We start from the raw sequence: 21490 nt of genomic DNA, 5'->3' as shown, positions 1-21490 counted from the left end.
TGTGGATGGGAGAGTATAAATCCCTAGTCCCAGGATGAGGCATTGTAAGATTGGAACCACATTTTTAAATAAATGAAACTACCAGGGTGAAAGTCGTATCAACTGACAATAAACTAGGATAACATGCTGTGCTGAAAGAGAAAATGGAGAGTTTCTAATAACCAAATTATAAAATATATATATCTAGCTGGGGTAATAAAATGGAGGAGGAACATGAATATTTCACACCATGGTCGCCACTGATGCAACTGTCAGCAGCACCTGCCAACAGACATGAGTGATGTGGCCATGGCTTGCGGATAGAATGTGAAAAACTTGAAGAGGAGTTATCATGCGGGTGAGGAGAGCTGGAAGCAGAGTGGGTTAGACAAAAAGAACACCTACCATCAGGATTCTGGGAGTCAGCATCTTTAGGGATGGTGTACAGGTCATAGGTACTATTCTCTAAATTGCTAGCTCTCTGTAGAAGAAAAGGGGAAATTAAAATGTTAGTGAGAAGCACCCAAGATAACAGTTTTCCAGTTTACTCTGACAGAGAAAACAGTTCAATTGCACAGACATCAATCTGAAACCATACTTTTCTTACCCTTCACCCAGAGGGCATTTGACTGTTTCTACATCTATGAATTATAGGGCTCTTTGCCAAACAACTCGGCACTGATGCCACTTTATTTTCTTTATCTTCCAAAGATGCAGATATTATCTGAATGAAAGTAAGAACTGCTCTCTATTCCACAAATTAGCAGACTAGGACCCTGATATTCTGGTACCCCACCCTGAGGACTCATCAACGGAGTACTCAACCACTGGAAAGAAAAAAAAAGACATCAAAGAAAAGACATTATAGGAATGCAAATGTTTATTGGAAAAAGAAGAGAAGAAAAAACAGGCCGGGCGCGGTGGCTCAAGCCTGTAATGCCAGCACTTTGGGAGGCCGAGACGGGCGGATCACGAGGTCAGGAGATCAAAGACCATCCGGGCTAACACGGTGAAACCCCGTCTCTACTAAAAATACAAAAAATTAGCCAGGCGTGGTGGCGGGCGCTTGTAGTCCCAGCTACTTGGGAGGCTGAGGCAGGAGAATGGCGTAAACCCGGGAGGTGGAGCTTGCAGTGAGCTGAGATCTGGCCACTGTACTCCAGCCTGGGTGACAGAGCGAGACTCCGTCTCAAAAAAAAAAAAAAAAAAAGAAAAGAAAAAACATGAAAGAAAACTGTCAGAATATGGGACTGCTAGATATTAAAGAAGAAAAGATTAGACAATATAGTTATATGAGGAAAGACATATAACTTCATTCCTTTTAACTTGGCCACCAGGGCACTAAAATTAGAATGTCATTTTTTTTTTTTTTTTCAAATTCTGTTGCAAGAAACAGAGAGGACTCTTTGATGACTCTGAAGCCAACCCCACTGACATGAACTCCCTCTCAAAATCATAGTTCTTCTATTTTCACCCAAAGGAAGGGATCAAGGTAAACATTTTCTTTCCATAGGATATATATAGCCTAAACATTCTCTCAAATTATTTTTAGTGATCTGGGTCATTCATCCTGATGCTCCATTAAGTTCAGCTTTATGAAAGACAGGCAGTTCACAAATGCTCAATATGTTTACGACAACTGAAACCTACCTGATTTGAGTCTCTGAGTGATCACTGTGTCAGCTCTCACAAAGTGACCATTAAATAGTTTTTAAGAAGCCATTAGAGATTCCCTGAGGGCATAAGAAAGAGACCTATGGAAAATGGGGAGAACCTAGGAGGGCTCCACAGGTTACTTACCGTACAAAGCAAGACTGCATTTTCTGCTGGATTGTATGACATATTGAATACTGGAAACTTGGAACCACTAGAGATATATATAGAAAAAGGAAAAAACAGGGAAGACACATAAGAATAGAAGGAAGAAAGGAATCACCCCCACACCTCCTACTTATCCAATCTTTACACTACATACTCATCACTTTTATAATCAGGAGTAAAATGAATATTGTATTCTCTTCCTTTAAGGCTTGGCAACTTCCTTAGCTCAGCTTTGAACAAACAGTTTTAAAAAGTAAGCCATAGTAGAAGTCAAATTATTCAATAGAAGGTAGGTAGGGTTAGCACTCACTGTAGTGAGTGGGACTGAAATTCCTACACATAAATGCAGTGGACACCACACAGTAACATAATGTGATTTGTCTCTGGCTGGTTTCTCCTGTCCCTTGGAATGTTCACATAAACCCATTTTTTTATTGTAGTGATGCTAGAGGGCGGTTATCAAACCCTCATGCCAAAGTTTGCCACCATTAATGTTTCAGCATGCTGATGCAGCTGGCTTTTCAAAAGGACAGTTCCTTTTGCCAGGCATTCCAGAGGTTATCATATCTTCAGAATTAAGAGTTTCCAGGGACATATATTCTGGTTCAGAGCTTTTTCTGGTGTGCTTTTTGAGGGAAGGCAATGGACAGTTAAAGACAAGAAATGCCAAATAAAGGCAAAAAGTTCTGTTATCAGTTTGGGCCATTCTCTATCAAGAAACTTCCTCTAGCTTGCAAGAGACCCAGCAAATTGTGGCAGAATGATTTTCCATCCACATGGTCACTAGCATTCTCAAGAAGGGAACTCTCATTCTACTCATGACCACTTCCTTGCCTCCCTCACTCATTGGGTTTACACTGAGCAGGCTCATCTAATGGGGATTCCATCTGTGACAGAATACGAGATCCAAAATGTCATTTAAAAGAAGAGTCTTGGTCGGGTGCGGTGGCTCACGCCTGCAATCCCAGCACTTTGGGAGGCCGAGGTGGGCAGATCACAAGGTCAAGAGTTTGAGACCAGCCTGACCAACATGGTGAAAACCCATCTCTACTAAAAATACAAAATTAGTCAGGTGTGGTGGCACATGCCTGTAATCCCAGCTACTTGGGAGGCTGAGGCAGAAGAATTGCTTGAACCCAGGAGGTGGAGGTTGCAGTGAGCTGAGGTCGTGTCACTGCACTCCAGCCTGGGTGACAGAATGAGACTCCATCTCCAAAAAAATTAAAATAAATAAATAAATAAATAAAAGTAAATAAATAAATAAAAGAAGAGTCTTGTTTGTGGGAGTTGTATCAGGGTGACAGATGAGAGGGTTGGGAGGAAAGAAACAAGTCCGATTTACCTCCGCAACTGCATCACAGCTACATCTTTGGAGCTGTTGAAATCCAGCTGACGTAAGAATCGGTCCTTGACATAGTGTAGCATATTGCCGTGAACAGCATAGGCTGGCCGTTCCCGTTCCAGCTTAAACACAATCATACCACCATCATGGCCTGGGGGACAGGGAGAAGAGGAGAAAGAATTAAGCTGTAGGCAAGAAAAAAACCTGGAAATTGGAGATACATAAGGATGAAGATTATATCTGTATGCTATTAATAAAAGACAAGACACCTGAATACATCTTTTACTTGCCTAAATTCTCACAGTTCTTGGAATCTTTATTTAAATAATTCTCTGTGAATCCTTTTCTAATACTATTCACACTGCCATACTTAGTGCCACTATTCACACTGCCCTTTTCTGTGTTCCCCTAATGCTTTGTACAAACCTCCATTACAGTACTTATCATCCTGCACTGTAATCATTTAGGTCTATCATCCACATTATAACATGAATTCCCTGAAGGCAGAAATTATAATTTCTGTCCTTCCTCAGTCTCTAGCATATAAAAAGAGTATAAAAAGTATTTACTGAAAAAATGAATGTTAGTTTAAAAACCCTTTATTATTCTGTTTTTTAAAATGTTTTGCTCTTTCCCTACTAGCATCATCGTCCCTTAGAGAACCCTTACACTTTTGTTCTCCTACTGTTTGCTCTCCAAATATAATAAACCAGATCATGTCACTTTCCTGCCCAAAACCTTCCAATGGCTTTCCATTTATTCAGAATAAAATATTAAGTTCTAACCATGGCATAGAAGGCAATACACGATCTGGCCTCACACTATTACTTAGTCCCTTACTCACTGTGCTCCAACTGGCTGGCTTCTTTGGTGTTCCTTAGCATGTGATGGTGACACACTAAGCACCTCTCACAACACAGTCTCTGCATTTCCTGTTCCCATTGCCTCATACCCTTTTACTTTTCTGAACACCCAATATAAAGCAGTAGTCCCCATACTTATCCATCTCTATCTCCCTTAACTTTAATTTTTCTTCAAAGCATTTTTCACCACACATCATTTTATGTACATATAAAGTGGAGGAAAAAAAGGAGGAAAGCTTCAACTAAGTGGCTGAGAGTCCTTCTTCTTCTTGTCATCCTACTATATATTTACTAGAGACAAAGCTAATAATCACTTTCAAGTCTTATATAAAACAAAGAAAAAAGAGAGAAAACGGCCCTTACCTGCTGCAAAGAGGTTAAGGTTAGGGTGAGCAGCTAAGACCCAGAAACGATCATGGTCTCTGCGGAAAGTCTGAACCCCAGTCCTAGAAAAGGTACACAAAAAGAAAAATATTAATTTCCTAGGAATCTTCAGCCCATCCTACACAAGAATATTAAATGGTAAGCCAGCAAGCTGATTAAAATGTAAATCAGGGAGAGTAAACTGCATATCCTAAGTAACAGTAGTCGTGATAAGTTCTACCAAATAACAAAAAGAGGAGACTTCAAAACTGACCACATTATCATGATATATAGATCTCCCCTTTTCAGCATAATTTTATGGCTTTCATTCCGCATTTCTTACTTGTCTAGCTACAGAACTGGAGAAAGGGGGAAGAAGAAAAAATGTTTACATTTAGAGGCAAAAAATAATAAACGTGGAGATTTCTATTTGATGGAAAATTTGTAAATGTTGACTGATCTCTAGGTCTCTTCAAATTTTCATAATATATGATTTGATTTGTCTACATGCTGAAGATGATGAGAGACATAAAGAAGTATTCCAATCTAGTTTTAAAAGAGAGAGTAAGAGAAAGTTCACACAACATTGATGACTAACTTACCGCTTAGACATATCCCAGACTCGAATACTCTTGTCCTCAGAATTGCTGAGGATCAACTCTTGGCGAGGGTGGAAGACGGCACAAGATACATTGTTATAATGGCCCCGGCAGGTATCAACCTCCCATGCCTTTGATTCTGAAGGACAAAAAGAATTAGGTCATCACAATTCCCTACTACTATAACTGTAGGATTTGGAGATATGACATCCTTTTAATCAAGAACTAAGTACTATTATAGAATGCTAAATTTCCAACTTCTTTCTAATATGGCAATCTCCTTCATTTAAGCCTCTTAATCTTTACATTTCTTGGTTCTTTCATTCTGACCCTCTTATTGATTATAACACATCTTCCCTTGGCCGTACATAGTGGCTCACACCTGTAATCCCAGAACTTTGGGAGGCTAAAGTAGGGGGATCACTTGAGCCTAGGAGTTCGAGATCAGCCTGGGCAACATGGCAAAACCCCACCTCTACAAAAAATACAAAAATTAGCTGGGTGTTGTGGCACACATTTGTAGTCCCAGCTACTCAGGAGGCTGAGGGGGAGGATCGCCCGAGCCCAGGAGGTCAAGACTGCAGTAAGCCATGAATGCGCCACTGAACTCCAGGGCAACAGAGCAAGACCCTGTCTCAAAAAAACAAACACCTCTTTTTCATCATTCGCCATCCCTTTATCCTGTTTTATCTGTCCTGATAACGATTTGTCCTAGTTGCCCTTTTTATTTTTATTTTTTATTTTTTTTCAGGGACCTGCCACTTCAGGAGCTGCCATTTTAGAACAAATATGAGCTCCTTAAGACAGGGGCCTTATCTGTTTCAGCCACCACTGTATCTCCAGAGCCTTAAACAAAGTCTAGTACAAAGGAGGTACTCAATAAATATTTGTCAAATGAATGGATGAATTCTATGTTCATACTCCTCAAAACAAGGGTACCATCACAGGAAAAAAGGGAAAGAAGGAATACTTTCAGTTGCAAAACGGTGGTATAGAAACAAGTTGGCTTCACTCCCCTCCACAGAAAACCCAAAACAAATATACAGGGCTGAGATTTTCATCAGCAACAACCCAGACCTCAAATATGACAATGAGACAGTTCCCGGGGCCATAGAAAGATGAAAAAACTCTGAGCAGATGGTAAGAGAATCTGATTTCCACATCTGCAATGCCCCTCCCCCCAACTCATGGTTTCTACAGCGCAAAAAGTAAGACTGAGGTGGTCAACTATCTTCCCCATCTTCCCGGGTGCCCCGGCAGGACATCTAACCTTGACTTAACCCATGGGAGGCATCACGACTGCCTGAGAGACGAAATATCCCTGAGGACAGGCAGAGAGAAAAGGGAGGCAGGACTATCATACCCAGCCCCAAAAACTTGCTCTGTTACTTGGCCAAAGGAGATGCCAAGTAGCACTGCGTTGCAGGAAGTATGTTCCACAGGTCCCCCCATACACGAACCTCTAGCCAGGCCTGACACACAGATGGGATAATCCCTTTGGGACCTCCCCATTCAGGACAGACAATGCTCGGGTCATTTACTAAAGCCAAGGTGAACCTGGGCTTAAGGTGTCACCTAAAGTCAAAAAGGAGGAAGTGACCGAGCAGTAAAGATTTGCTAAGCAAATATGTTCAATAAAAACTAAAGCAAGCCAAACAGAGAAAACTGGAATAAGTAACTAATCTTTCAACACAAAGACATAGGTGTATACCCAAAAGTAACAATAGCAAACACGGAACCATAACCTTCCCACAAGGATAAAGCAAAAATACAATGATTGACCCTAAAATGACAGAAATTTCTGATCTCTGACAAAGAATTCAAACCAGTAGTTTAAAGGAAACCCTGTTATCTCCAAGAGATGGCTGAAAAACAATTCAGAAATTTACCAGAGAAGTTTAACAAAGAGATTGAAACAATGAAAATAAATCAAACAGAAATCTTGAAACAGAAACACATTTGCTGAAATGAAGAGCTCATTAGAGACTCTGAATAGCAGATGGGACCAAGTGGAGGAAAAAAATCAGTGAGCTTGAAGACCGGCTATTTGAAAAACACATAGTTAGGCCAGTGGTAGTGGCTTACACTTGTAATCCCAGCACTTTGGGAGGCTGAGGTGGGTGGATCACAAGGTCAGGAGTTCGAGACCAGCCTGGCCAACATGGTGAAACCCTGGTTCTACTAAAAATACTAAAATTAGCTAGGCATGGTGGTGGATGCCTGTAATACCAGCTACTTGGGAGGCTGAGGCAGGAGAATCGCTTGAGCCCAGGAGGTAGAGGTTGCAGTGAGCTGAGATTGCACCATTGCACTCCAGCCTGAGCGACAGAGAAAGACTCTGTCTCAAAAAAAGAAAAAAAAAAAGAAGTCAGTGGAGAAAAAAAAAAAGAAGAATGAAAAGGAACAGAGACCACCTACAAGACTACAAGAAACAGAAAATTGCCTCAAAAGACCAAATTTAAGAATGATTGGCTGGCGTGGTGGCTCATGCCTGTAATCACGGCACTTTGGGAGGCTGAGGTGGGCAGATCACCTGAGGTCAGCAGTTTGCAACCAGCCTGACCAACATGGAGAAACTCCATCTCTGCTAAAAATACAAAATTAGCTGGGTGTGGTGGCGCATGCCTATAATCCCAGCTACTCAGGAGGCTTAGGCAGAAGAATCACTTGAACCCAGGAGGCGGAGGTTGTGGTGAGCCGAGATCGCACCATTGCACTCCAGCCTGGCCAACAAGAGAGAAACTCTGTCTCAAAAAACAAAAAGAATGATTGGTTTTCAAGAGGGAGCTAAGCAAGAGCAAGGGTAGAAAGCTTATTTTAAAAAATAATCACAGAAAATTTTCCAAAACTTGAGAAGAAAGAAATATCCAGGTACAGGAAGGCCTGAGAACACCAAACAGGTCCAATCTAAATAAGACTACCCTAAGGCATATAAAAGTCAAACTCTCAAAAGTCAAGGACAAAGAAAGGATCCTAAAATAAAAATAAGCAAGAGAAAAGAAGCAAAGAACACATAAAGGAGCTCCAATTTGTCTGACAATAGATGTTCCAATGCAAACCATATAGGCCGAGAAAGAGGAATGATATTTTCAAAGTGTTCAAAGAAAAAATCCGACATCTAAGAATACTGTACCCAGCAAGATTATTTTATTTTCCAAATATGAAGGATAGTCTTTCCCAGACAAACAAAAGGTGAGAGAATTTACCACCACCAGACTCATCTTTACAGTAAGTATTAAAAGTAGTTCTTCGATCTGAAAGAAAAAAACACTAACGTGCAAAAAGAAAACTTTTCAAGATATAAAACTCAAGATGTAAAATTAAGTTCACAGACAAACCCAGAATACTATATTACTATAATGGTGGTGTGCAATCCACTTATAACTTTACTAAGAAGCCCAAAAGACAAATCTATCAAAATCAATAATAGCTATAGCAACATGTTAAGAGATAGTAAAAAACGCAGGAGCAGAAATGGAGTTAAATGTATAATTCCTGAGTGTGTTTTTGCCTTTGTTTTTGTTCTTGTGATATAAGATAAGCTGTCATCTCTTTAAAATACCTTATTCTATCTATAAGATTTTTTTTTTGTGACTCTCATGGTAATTACAGCACAAAAACCTATAATATACTCACTAAAAATAAAAAGCATCAAATTAAGACATATTACTAAAGAAAATCACTTAACCACAAAAGACAGTAAGAAAAGGAAGAAAGAAGCCTTAAAAAAAAAAAAAAAAAAACAGAAAATAAGCAAGAAACAGCAGTAATAAGTCCTTACTTATCAATAACATCACTGAATGTAAATGCTCTCAATTCTCCAATTAAAAGGCACAGAGCGGCTAAACGGATAGAGAGAAGACCTAACTATATGCTGCCCTCAAGAAACCCATTTCACCTATACAGACACACATAGACTGAAAATGAAGTGGTAGAAGACATTCCATGAAACTGGAGACCAAAAAAGAGCAGGCGTAGCTATACTTGTATCAGATAAAACAGACTACGAAACCTAAGACTCTATAAAGAGACAAAGAAGGTCACTATATAATGATAAAGGGGTCAACTCGGCAAGAGGAAATAACAATTATAAATATCTGTGCACCTAATACCAAAGCTCCCAAGTATATAAAGCAAACACTAATAGATCCAAAAGGAGAGATATACTACAATATAATAATAGTAGGAGAACTAATACTCCACTCTCAAAAACAGACAGATCATTCAGACAGTAAATCAACAAAGAAACAGTGGAGTTAAACTACACACTAGATCTAATAGCCCTAACTGAAATTTACAGAACATTTCACCCAATGGCTACAGAATATTCTTTTCATCAGCACATGGAACATTCTCCAGAATAAACTATACTTTAGGCCACAAAACAAGTTTGAAAAAATTGTGAAAAACAAATCATATTAAGTATCTTTTTTGAACACAATAGAACTAGAAATAAATAACAAGGGGAACCTCAGAAAATACAAACATATATAAGTTAAACAACATGTTCTTGAAAGACTAATGGATCAATGAAAAAATTAAGAAGGAAATTTAAAAATTGCTTGAGACGAATGAAAATGGCAATACAATGTATCAAAATTTATGGGAAATAACAAAAGCAGTACTAAGAATGAAGTTTATAACATAAACACCTATGTCAAAAAAAAAAAAAGGAAAGACTCCAAATGAGCAATCTAATGATGCATCTCAAGGACCTAGAAAATAAAAAAAGAAGGCTGGGCGCAGTGGCTCACGCCTGTAATCCCAGCACTTTGGGAGGCCGAGACGGGCGGATCACGAGGTCAGGAGATCAAGACCATCCTGGCTAACACGGTGAAACTCCGTCTCTACTAAAATACAAAAAAAATTAGCCAGGCGTGGTGGCAGGTGCCTGTAGTCCCAGTTACTCAGGAGGCTGAGGCAGGAGAATGGCGCGAACCTGGGAGGCAGAGCTTGCAGTGAGCCGAGATCGCGCCACTGCACTCTAGCCTGGGCGACAGAGCGAGATTCCGTCTCAAAAAAAAGAAAAAAAAAAAAAGCCAAACCCCAAATTGGTAGAAGAAACAATAAAGATCAGAACAGAAATAAAATTGAGATTAAAAAAAATACAGACTATCAATGAAATGAAACACTTGCTTTTTGAAAAGATAGTATCAACAAACTGTTAGCTAGACCAACTAAGGTAACAGTACAGAAGATCCAAATAAGTAAAATCAGAAATAAGAAAGGAAACATAACAACTGAGACCTCAGAAATACAAAGAATCATTAGAGACTATTACAAGAATGACATGCCAACATATTGGAAAACTTATGAGAAATGGATACATTCCTAGACACATACAACCTACAAAGATTGAACCATGAGGCCAGGGATGGTGGCCCACGCCTGCAATCTCAGCACTTTGGGAGGTCGAGACAGGTGGATCACTTGAGGTCAGGAGTTCAAGATCAGCCTGTCCAACATGGCAAAACCCCGTCTCTACTAAAAACACAAAAATTAGCTGGGTATGGTGGCACAGCCTGTAGTCCCAGCTACTTGGGAGGCTGAGGCAGGAGAATTGTTTGAACCCAGGAGGTGAAGGCTGCAGTGAGCTGAGATTGCCCTGCTGCACTCCAGCCTAGGCAACAGAGCGAGACTCCACCTCAAAAAAAAAAAAAAAAAAAAGATTGAACCATGACAAAACAGAAAAACTTCTAAAAACCAGTGCCTAGATCAAAGCCTTAATAATAGTTCTTCCATCAAAGAAAAGCCCAGGACCTGATTGCTTTACTGCTGAATACTACCAAACACTTAAAGAATTAATGCCAATCCTATTCAAACTCTTAAAAAAAAAAAAAAAAAAAAAAAGGAAGAGGAGGGGGGAATATTTTCAAACTCATTCTATGAGGCCAGCATTACTCTGATAACAAAACCAGACGAGGACACCATAAAAAAAGAAAACTACAGGCCAGTATCACTGATGAACATAGATGCAAAAATTCTCAACAAAATATTAGCAAGTCAAATTCAATGGCATATTGATAAGATCATTCACTAAGATCAAGTGAGATTCATTTCAGGGACGCAAGAATGGCTCAATATACATCAATAAACATGATATATCACATTAACAAAATCAAAAACAAAAACCATATGATAGTTCAGCAGATGCTGAAAAAACATTGGATAAAATTCAACATCCCTTTATAACAAAAGTTATGATCAATATGGGTAGAGAAAGAGCATACCAAAAAATAATAAAGGACATATATGGTAAACTTATAACTAATATTATACTTAATGGGAATAAATTGAAGGCCTTTTGTCTGCAGACCAGAAGGCAAGGATGACCTCTTTTACCACTTTTATTCAACAAAACACTAGAAGTCCTGACCAGGTCAGGTAGGTATGAGAAATAATCAAAGGACAACCAAATTGGAAAAAGTACCCTTGTTCACAGATGACATTATCACATACTTAGAAAAACCCAAGACTCAACCAAAAAACTGTTAGAAATGATAAATTCAGTCCAGCTGCGGGATACAAAATCAACATACAAAAATCAGTAGCATGGCCAGGTGCGGTGGCTCATGCCTGTAAACCCAGCACTTTGGGAGGCCAAGGTGGGCAGATCACTTGGGGTCAAGAGTTCGAGACCAGCCTGGCCAACATGGCAAAACCTCATCTCTACTAAAAATACAAAAATTAGTTGGGTGTGGTGGTGTGCGCCTGTAGTCCCAGCTACTCAAGAGGCTAAAGTATGAAAATCATTTGAACCAGGGAGGGGGAGGTTTCAGGAAGCCAAGATCGAGCCACTGTACTCCAGCCTGGGCGACAGAGCGAGATCCTGTCTCAAAAAATCAGTAGCATTTATATATGCCAACAGTGAACAATCTGAAAAAATATCAAGGAATCCCATTTATAGTAACTACAAAAAATATAAAATGCCCAGGAATCACTCTAACCAAAGAAGTAAAAGGGCCATACAAGGAAAACTATAAAACTCTGATGAAAGAAGTTGAAGAGGACCCCTGAAAATGGAAAGATATTCCATGCCTGTGGGTTGAAAGAATTCATATTGTAAAAATGACAGGGTAAATTACTACCTAAAGTAATTTACAGATTTATTGTAATCCCCATCAAAATATCAAAGACATTCTTCACAGAAACAGGAAAAAAATCCTAAAATTTATGTGGCAGCACAAAAGACCCCAAATAGCCAAAGCAATTCTGAGCAAAAAGAACAAAGCTGGAGGCATCACACTACCTGACTTCAAAATTTACTACAAAGCTAGAGTAACCAAAACAGTGTGGTACTGGCACAGAAACAGACACATCGACCAATGGAACAGAAGAGAGGACCCAGATATAAATTCACAAATCTATAGCCAACTCATGTTTAACAAAGGTGCCAATAACATAAAATAAAGTGTTGGGAAAACGGGGTAACTATATGCAGAAGAATGAAACTCCTATCTCTCACCACACACAAAAATCAAACAAAAAGGATTAAAGACTTAAATATAAGACCAGAAACCATGAAACTACTAGAAGAAAACATTGGGGAAATGTCCCAGGATATTGGTCTGGGCAAAATGCTCATCACTAATTACCAGAGAAACACAAATCAATGTGTCCTTAACATAAATGCTGAAATATATACACATATATACAGAAATAAAAGACATGCAAATCAAATCCATAATGAGGTATCATTTCACCACAGGTAAAATGGCTTGCATCAAAAGGACAGGCAATAACAGATGCTGGCGAAGGCATGGAGAAAGGGGAACCCTCCTACACTGTTGGTGGGAATGTAAATTAGTATAGTCACAATGGAGAATAGTATGGAGGTTCCTCAGAAAACTAAAAATAGAACTACCATATTATCCAGCAATTCCACTGCTGGGTATATACCTAAATAAAGGAAATCAATATATCAAAGCGGTATTTGCATCCCCATATTTGTTTACTGCAGCACTATTCACAATAGCCAAAATATGGAATCAACTTAAGTGCTCATCAAGGGATGAATAAAGAAAATTACACACACACACACACAATGGAATATTATTCAGTCATAAAAAACAATGAAATCCTGTAATTTGCAGCAAAATGATGGATGCAACAGGAGGCCATTGTGTTAAGTGAAGGCAAGAACAAAGAGATAAATATGGCATATTCTCACTCATATGTGGAAGCTAAAAAGTAGATATTATTAAGACAGAGAGTAGAATGGGAAGGAGGTGAAGGAGGAAATGAAGGGAGGAAAACAGAATATAAATATATTTATTACCACTTAACTGTACACATAAAAATTGTGAAGATGATATATTTTATTTGTAAAATAAATAATTTCTATGCTCCTGGCATTAGCATTAATTAATCACCTAAGGTAGAAAAATTGGTCAGAGTCCAGAAGACCTGCCTACTTTACCTTGCTGGCTGGCAATTTCCTAGATATGGTGATAATGTAACCAGTTCACTCACCATTCATGCGCCAGATCTTCACTTGACGATCATCTGCCCCAGATACAATAAGGGGCATAGTGGGGTGGAAGGCAGCCCAGTTTACTCCACGATCATGACCCTGTAGAAAAAGAGTGGTTCTTCTAAAACATCTTTATAGCCGTCACTCAAAGCAAATCAATGAATCAAGCTACCCGTTGTAAAAGATATCTCTGATTTATTCTTCATGTGAACAGATTCAAGAGACTATGCTGCTCTAAAATTTTGAGCATCAGAATTATGTCTGTCCTCCAATATTACCCCAAATTCTCATGTGAATTTACAAATACATATTTCTAACCCCAAACTCAGCCTCATTTGCATTTAGCATATTCTGCTTTGTTTTTCACTTGCCCATTTTTATCTTATTTCTACAAAACATTATTAGTATCTCCAGACAAATTTTATTTTATTTTTTATTGTTTTTAGATGGAGTCTCGCTCTGTTCCCCAGGTTGGAGTGCAGCGGCGTGATCTCGGCTCACTGCAACCTCTGCCTCCCGGGTTCAAGCAATTCTCTGCCTCAGCCTCCCAAGTAGCTGGGATTACAGGCACCCACAACCATGCCCGGCTAATTTTTTGTATTTTTAGTAGAGACAGGGTTTCACTATCTTGGCCAGGCTGGTCTTGAAATCCTGGCCTCATGATCCATTTGCCTCGGCCTCCCCAAGTGCTGGGATTACAGGCGTGAGCCACAGCACCCAGCCGACAAATTTTATAACTTAATGCAGAAATCTCAGTCTGATCTTGAAGGAGCTCCAAGATTCTTTTAAGAAATCTGCAAGGTGAAAACTATTTTCATAATATTACTAAGATGTCATCTTCTTCATTCTTTTTTTTTTTTTTTTTTTTTTTTTTTTTTTTTTTTTAAGATGAGGTCTTGCTGTGTCACCCAGGCTGGAGTGCAGTGGTACAATCATACTAATTGCTCCCTGCAGTCTCAAACTCAAGTGATTCTCCTACCTCAGCCTCCCAAGGGACTACAAGTGAGCACCACCATGCCCAGTTTTTTTTTGTTTTTTTTTTTGGTAGACACAAAATCACAAAATCTTGCTATGTTGCCTAGGCTGGTTTCAAACTCCAGGCCCCAAGTAATCCTCCAGCCTCGGTCTCCCAAAGTGCTGAGATTACAGGTGTGAGCCACTGCACCCAGCCTATTTATCTTCTTCATTCTTATTATTTCATGAGTATACAATAGAGTTTCCCAGCACATGATACGTGATATCATTGCTCTGACAGCTAATAGAATGTGTGCTGATACATTTCACGTTTTTTTTTTTTTTTTTGAGACGGAGTCTCGCTCTGTCGCCCAGGCTGGAGTGCAGTGGCCGGATCTCAGCTAACTGCAAGCTCCGCCTCCCGGGTTTACACCATTCTCCTGCCTCAGCCTCCCGAGTAGCTGGGACTACAGGCGCCCACCACCTCGCCCAGCTAGTTTTTTGTATTTTTTTTAGTAGAGACGGGGTTTCACCGTGTTAGGCAGGATGGTCTCGATCTCCTGACCTCGTGATCCGCCTGTCTCGGCCTCCCAAAGTGCTGGGATTACAGGCTTGAGCCACCGCGCCCAGCCACATTTCACGTTTTTAAAAGTTGTTTTAATTTAAAATGTGGTAAAAAATTGACACACATAACCCACATAAACAAAAACTCTTTGGGGTCCTCAATAAATTTTAAGAGTCTAAAGAGATCTTTAGACCAAAAAGTTTAAGAACTGCTGATTTTAAGATACTGTATAGCCTATTCATACAGTTATATGGTATACTGTGACAGAATCCTGGATAAGGCAGTTTTGAATTAGCAGTATTATTGAGATATATCATAGTGCAGTGAAAAGCACCTGGGTTTTGCAGTCAGATCCAAATTCAAATCTTAGTTCTTACATTTATTTAGTAGATACATGTAGATTTTGGTAGACTGCTTAATTTCTCTAAATCTCAATTTTTTTTTTTGTCTGCTAAATAGGGATAATAATATCTACTTCAGTGGGTAGCTATGAAGATTAGATCATTTTTTAAAGAAAAACTAGTTTCTTTCCCTTATGCTTTTCTGTTTTCTCACCTGCACAAAAGTTACACATGGCTGGTTCTCAATAACTTTGATTAAATTTCTTACTGCCCTGCCTGACAGAAAGCTTGAGAATGAGCTCTGCTTTGGGATGGTGATGAAGTCTGCGCCTGGCCTTCTCCCTCTCCCTACTGGGTTTATAAGGTGATAAGACTCTCCCTCAGGTGGCACATAAGCTTCATTTCTCTGTTGGTTCACTCACAGTTTGATTTCTAGTACCTCAAACAGTGCCTGGCACTTAATAAGCACTCTGTAAATATTTGTTGAAGGAATGAATAAATGAACAGCATATTGTGACTTTCTCAAGATGACAGCCCATATCCAGCCCCTGGCTGTAAAGATAAGTACCTCTAGTACATGCTTCACCACTGCATCTGTAGTTCCAAATAGATCAACCCCAGTTATTCCTCTCACATCCGATTCCACCGCACCAGGGGACAGGTTTTTTTTCCTTAGACCTTTGAAGGGATAAGGAGCAGGATGAAAGATGTAAACATAAATGTTATCTAAAACAGCACAGTATCAGAAACACAGAAACTACAGTGAAAAAGAAGAGAAAAAGAAATGGAAAAGACTGAAGAAAGAAAACAGACTCAAGAATTCTTATTTCTAAAAATGTTCAAAATATTGAAGTACATTCACTATCTTCCCTTCTGCTCCCTTAACACTTAAACAGATCCATTACTGGAACTTCTTTCCAGAGGAGGGTGACCCAAATTTCTGGCGCACTTTAACCTCTTCTTCCGCAAATCTTACCTCAAGAGGTGTCTGCTTCAGTTAATGCCCACTTTCCATTCTTCAGTGTTCTTGTGTTCTTGAAATGTGGCCCCAAATGGTAAACATTCAATTTCTACTCTCAACTTCATAAAATTTATAGCAGCTTTTTTCCCATCATTTTAGAAAATTTTTCCTTTTTTTTAAAGACTAGTCAAGTGCAGCAGTGAGAATGGGGAAAAGAGTGGAACAAGGAGTTCAATCTGTAACTGACTGTGAACAATCAACTGAGATAACTCACTATCTTCAGACTAGGCTCAAGAAACTTTAAAGGAAAGCCATTTGAGGCAGGCATGGTGGTTCAAGCCTATAATTCTAGCACTTTGGGTGGCCAAGGCAGGTGCATCGCTTGAGCCCAGGAGTTTCAGACCAGCCTGAGCAACATGGCAAAACCCCATCTCTCCCAAAAAAAAAAAAAAAAAAAAAAATTCGCTGGGTGCAGTGGCGCATGCCTATAGTCCCAGCTACTTGGGAGGCTGACAGATGGGAGGATGGTTTGAGCCCAGGAAGTCGAGGCTGCAGTGAGCCATGATGGTGCCACTACACTCCAGCCTGGGTGACACTGAGACCCTATCTCAAAAAAGAAAAGCCATTTGAAGAGGCCACAGCGCAGTGTTTCTCAACTTGAAGCCTTTCGACAGCTGATGGGGGAAGTTCCAAATGGGTTACAGAAACTAGGCCTATTAAGGACAAAACAGCTATTTGGTACAAGATAATGTAAAACCACAAGCCATGTAAAAAAGTGTACTCATGCCTACTACTTGACTCTTGGACAAGGAACAAGATAATTAAAACTGTCATGTCCTTTTAAGTTCCTGCTTAAAAGGCTGATTATAGATTTGAATACTTGGATTTTGCCATTAAAACCTTTGGAGGCTAGTTTTACTGGGAGGAATTAGGCTCTAACCTAAAAACAATGGAAAAAGACACCAGAATAATAACAGTCTTATTTGTAGAGGACCCACATATATGGCTCAAGTACAACTATCTTTAAAAGCTATTTGTGCTACAGTCAGAACCAAAATTATGATAACACTACTACTATCTCACATTCAAAAAGTACTTTGCAGTTTTCAGAGTGTATGCTATGTAACTGGATTCTGATAACAAACCTTTGGAATGAGCAAGCAGGTAAAACTGTAACAGTTTGTAGATGAGAAAAAAAGAATTGAGACTAAAATCCTATCTTTTGAAGTATTTTAGGGCGAAAGTGGAAGATGAAATTACCCAGCACTGGTAAAATTTTTTTAAAAAGATAGTTACATATAATGGAAAACAAAAACTCTTATTGAAAATAAAACCTGAAGGCTGGGTGTGATGGCTCACGCCTGTAATCCTAGCACTTTGGGAGGCCGAAGTGGGTGAATCACCTGAGGTCAGGAGTTTGAGATCAGCCTGGTCAACATGGCAAAACCCCGTCTCTACTAAACATACAAAAATTAGTCAGGCATGGTGGCGCACGCCTGTAATCCCAGCTACTAGGGAGGCTGAGGCAGGGGAACTGCTTGAACCCGGGGGCAGGTTGGCGGGGATGTAGCACAGAGGTTGCAGTGAGCCAAGACTGTGCCACTTCACTCCAGCCTGGGCGAAAGAACGAAATTCTGTCTCAAATTAAAAAAAAAAGGAGGCTGGGCGCAGTGGCTCACGTCTGTAATCCCAGCACTTTGGAAGGCCGAGGCAGGTGGAACACCTGAGGTCAGCAGTTCCAGACCATCCTGGCTCAAACGGTGAAACCCTGTCTCTACTAAAAATACAAAAATTAGCTGGGCATGGCGGTGCATGTCTGTAATCCCAGCTACTTGGGAGGCTGAGGCAGGAGAATCACTTGAACCTGGGAGATGGAGGCTGCGATGAGCTGAGATCGCGCCACTGCACTCCAGCCCGGGCAACAGAGTGAGACTCTGTCTCAAAAAACAAGGAAAGAAAACCTAAGTCATTTTAAGCCTAAACTTTGCCATCTGTAGGAAAATATAAGAACTTAAGTTTAATAACCGCATTTATATTTATTGTTTTAAAACTGTGATATATCTCTTCTGTTATAGTGGCACCTACATGTTAACACTGGAGAAGCAAGAGCTTAGAAGGCCACAACAACTTTAAAATTATTTTGTCCTCTGTCCAAGATGAGCATTTAGCCGGTAGGTAGACAGAAATAAAGCTGATGCTTTACAATGTATTCTCCCAAAGGTTCATAAATACTTCATTGCTGGGATGCCTCCTTTCACTTATTACACTTGTCCCTTTAATAAGATCTGTCAACTTTTTCTAATGAGTCTGGTATATGAAACAGATTCAAAGGAAAATACAAAGACAGCTGTGAGAAACTTCACCTCCAATAAGCTTCAACAAACACATTAAAAGGAAAGCTGTATGACAGAATGGAAGGCTTTGTTGCATTTGCGTGTAATGATCCAGGAAAAGGGGAAGGGCAAAAACAGACAGATGAATGGTGACAGGCAGTGAAAAGATACTTAGAGAAGAAATATTTGAGCCTTCAACAAGCCACTCGTTAGGACTGAACGACAGACGGAAAATTTCTACAGCAGCTACCCAAATCCAGAGGGAGGAGAGGACACTCTCAGAATGGACCAGTTTGATGCACACCTCCCAATACGGACCAGGGAAAGCAGGAAAAAGAGAGGGATGATAACAGGATTTGGCAGCAAATTAATACTTTTTTAGTAGCCATTTCAAAGACTGAGCCTGAATTACATGGGCTTGACATGCAAAGGTACAAGCCTATTAAAATAATTTAACTGTCAGTTTACTTGGGAGCTCAAGTTAAGAAAGTAATCTTTTATATACAGGTTTGTAAATACATTCCCTTTTAAATAAATAGTTTTTGCCAGGCTAACACAAAAGATTCAGGTTAAGCTAAGCCCCGTGGGGCTCAATCTCCATGGGAGAGGTATCAAGAGATAGGTTTTCCTTTAAAGATCTCTATATTCTCTTATTGCTTAACTAACTCAGAGAGTGTCCCTTTCAAAAAAAGATAGTCAAAAAAATTAGAATTAGTCCTCTAAATTTGGGAGTATTCATACTCTTATTCAGAACTAACTTCTCTGTTTTGGAAATATAAGCACTGGTCTTTAACAGATCGGAAAGCTAATTACTCTTCCTGTTTTCTGACTTATTTGAACCCAATAGCAAAAAAGAACTCTGCTGAAAAAGAATATGCTGATTTCTACAGAAGGAAAGCATAAAAGTCTAACCCAAAAGCTTCTTGCACTTTGTTAAACACCAAAGCATCTCCTTCCACTCTGGTTAAGGGGTTACTGGAAGTCAAGAGTTGTGGGTAAAGAACAACACTTAGAAATGGTAAAGACAGCATTAACATTAGTACAGCAAGTTAGCACAAAATTCTCACTACCACATAAATAAAGTATAGCAATTGCAAGATTATTATATAGTAATTCATGCACTTCACACATTCAAAAGCAAGTATAAACCCCATGGTGTCACACTCTCTCCCTCTCTTCCCTGATCTAGGGCCCTTATTTTTGATGTAAAAATGTTCTCTGTCTGCAAAAGGTAAAGAAAAGTATTTCGTGCCTTGAGCATTTCATGATCACCAATAATCCAACCACCTGATTGCCCCCAAACGGCACTGGCTAGACTGCAGGGAACATGCTGGGCTGGCATCAGGTGGCACAAACATTACTCTTAGAGTGGAGTCCTTCTCGACCTGGTGTTCTGGAAAAGAATTAAGTCTTAATGCCTGAAAGCATCAGTTTAGGTATGTAATAAATTTTCTATGATCTAGAATAGCATTAGCTATATACCATTCTTGCAAGAACTATGGAAACAGCCACTGAAAGTACTTTCTATAGCACTTAATTCTCTCACAGAATCCAGGTTGACAAAGGCTATTCTGGATAATTGCCGGCCGGGGGCAGTGGCTCATGCTTGTAATCCCAGCACTTTGGGAGGCTGAGGCAGCCAAATCACTTGAGGTCAGGAGTTCAAAACTAGCCTGGCCAAAATAGTGAAACCCTGCCTCTACTAAAAACACAAAAATTAGCTGGGCATGGTGGCATGTGCTTGTAGTCCCAGCTACTTGGAAGGCTAAGGCAGGGTAATTGAACCCAGGAGGTGGAGGTTGTAGTGAGCTGAAATCATGACACTGCACTCCAGCCTGGGTAACAGTGAGACTGAACAGCATGAATTGGGATCCAACCCCATCAGGCTCCTATATCCTGAGACAGAGAGAGTGCTTTGAATGTGCGCACGGTGAAAAATCATGGAAAGCCATAGTGAGGTTACTGGGAGAGTAGATGCTAAGCTCCCTGGTACTGGCAGTGAGGAGAGGAGAGGACACAGGTTCACAGTGCCTGTGTCTAGCTCCTCCTGTTGGCATGGCTGGTCACATCTGGGTGTACTTCAAAAAACCTTGTCAGTCTGATGAAAAACTGCAATGGCAAAGCCCTAGGGAAAGAGTGTACAACTGCCCTATCTCCAATACCTCGTTTATACTACTCCCTTTCATTCTAAGCCTTTGAAAACTACAAAGACAGCATGATCTAGAGGTTCTACTCTACAATTGTCTCCATCTCCCCTTGTCTTGTTTCTATGCTACATTAACCTAAACAACTGCTATTCCAACATTCCAAATGCTGTATCCCAGAATCCAAATTTCCATCCAAATGGTCTATAAAAACAAGTGCCATTATTGTCCCAGCCCCCCATGCCACAATGGAGTTGGGAACAGTTATCACCTCCGCTGTACAATGCGGAGGATGACTCCTTTATTACAAAGAACCAAACAAAGATCTATGAGGGGGGCCTTCCTTTCATAGAATGAAACATGTTTTGTAGTCCAGTCACTGACATTTCAAAGAACTCAAATCTCCAAGAATTTCTAAGGAAATGAATAGAAAGAAACAACAGGCTGGGCATTGTGGCTCGTGCCTGTAATCTCAGCACTTTGGGAGGCAAAGGTGGGCAGATCACCTGAGATCAGGAGCTTGAGACCAGCCTGGCCAACATGGTGAAACCCTGTCTCTACTAAAAATACAAAAAGTAGCTGGGCACGGTGGCACATATCTGTAATCCCAGCTACACGGGAGGTGGAGGAATAAGAATTGCTTGAATCCGGGAGGCAGAGGTTATAGTGAGCTGGGATCATGCCATGGCACTCCAGTCCAGGTGACAGAGTGAGACTGTCTCAAGAAAAAAAAATAAATAAATAAAAGTTAA

At 40.0% G+C, this 21490-nt stretch overlaps 1 protein-coding gene across 9 annotated transcripts in view; it reads right to left on the bottom strand.

Moving 5' to 3' along the window:
- Positions 1-21490, bottom strand: part of COPA (COPI coat complex subunit alpha) — a 53492-nt gene that overhangs the window by 20030 nt on the left and 11972 nt on the right. For all 9 annotated transcript variants that reach the window (XR_013396047.1, XR_013396051.1, XR_013396053.1 and 6 more), the window contains exons 7-13: positions 15869-15978; positions 13440-13539; positions 4971-5106; positions 4369-4451; positions 3143-3293; positions 1780-1846; positions 385-460 (exon numbers count right to left, since the gene is read on the bottom strand). Coding sequence is in view for 2 of the 9 variants with exons in the window: in XM_015113467.3 (XP_014968953.1) it covers positions 385-460; positions 1780-1846; positions 3143-3293; positions 4369-4451; positions 4971-5106; positions 13440-13539; positions 15869-15978 (723 nt within the window). In the remaining 7 variants the exon portion in view is untranslated. The remainder of the gene's footprint in view (positions 1-384; positions 461-1779; positions 1847-3142; positions 3294-4368; positions 4452-4970; positions 5107-13439; positions 13540-15868; positions 15979-21490) is intronic.

Source organism: Macaca mulatta, chromosome 1 (genome assembly GCF_049350105.2).
Source record: "Macaca mulatta isolate MMU2019108-1 chromosome 1, T2T-MMU8v2.0, whole genome shotgun sequence".
Lineage (NCBI taxonomy): Eukaryota > Metazoa > Chordata > Mammalia > Primates > Cercopithecidae > Macaca > Macaca mulatta.
This window is presented reverse-complemented; position numbering and strand designations above follow the sequence as displayed.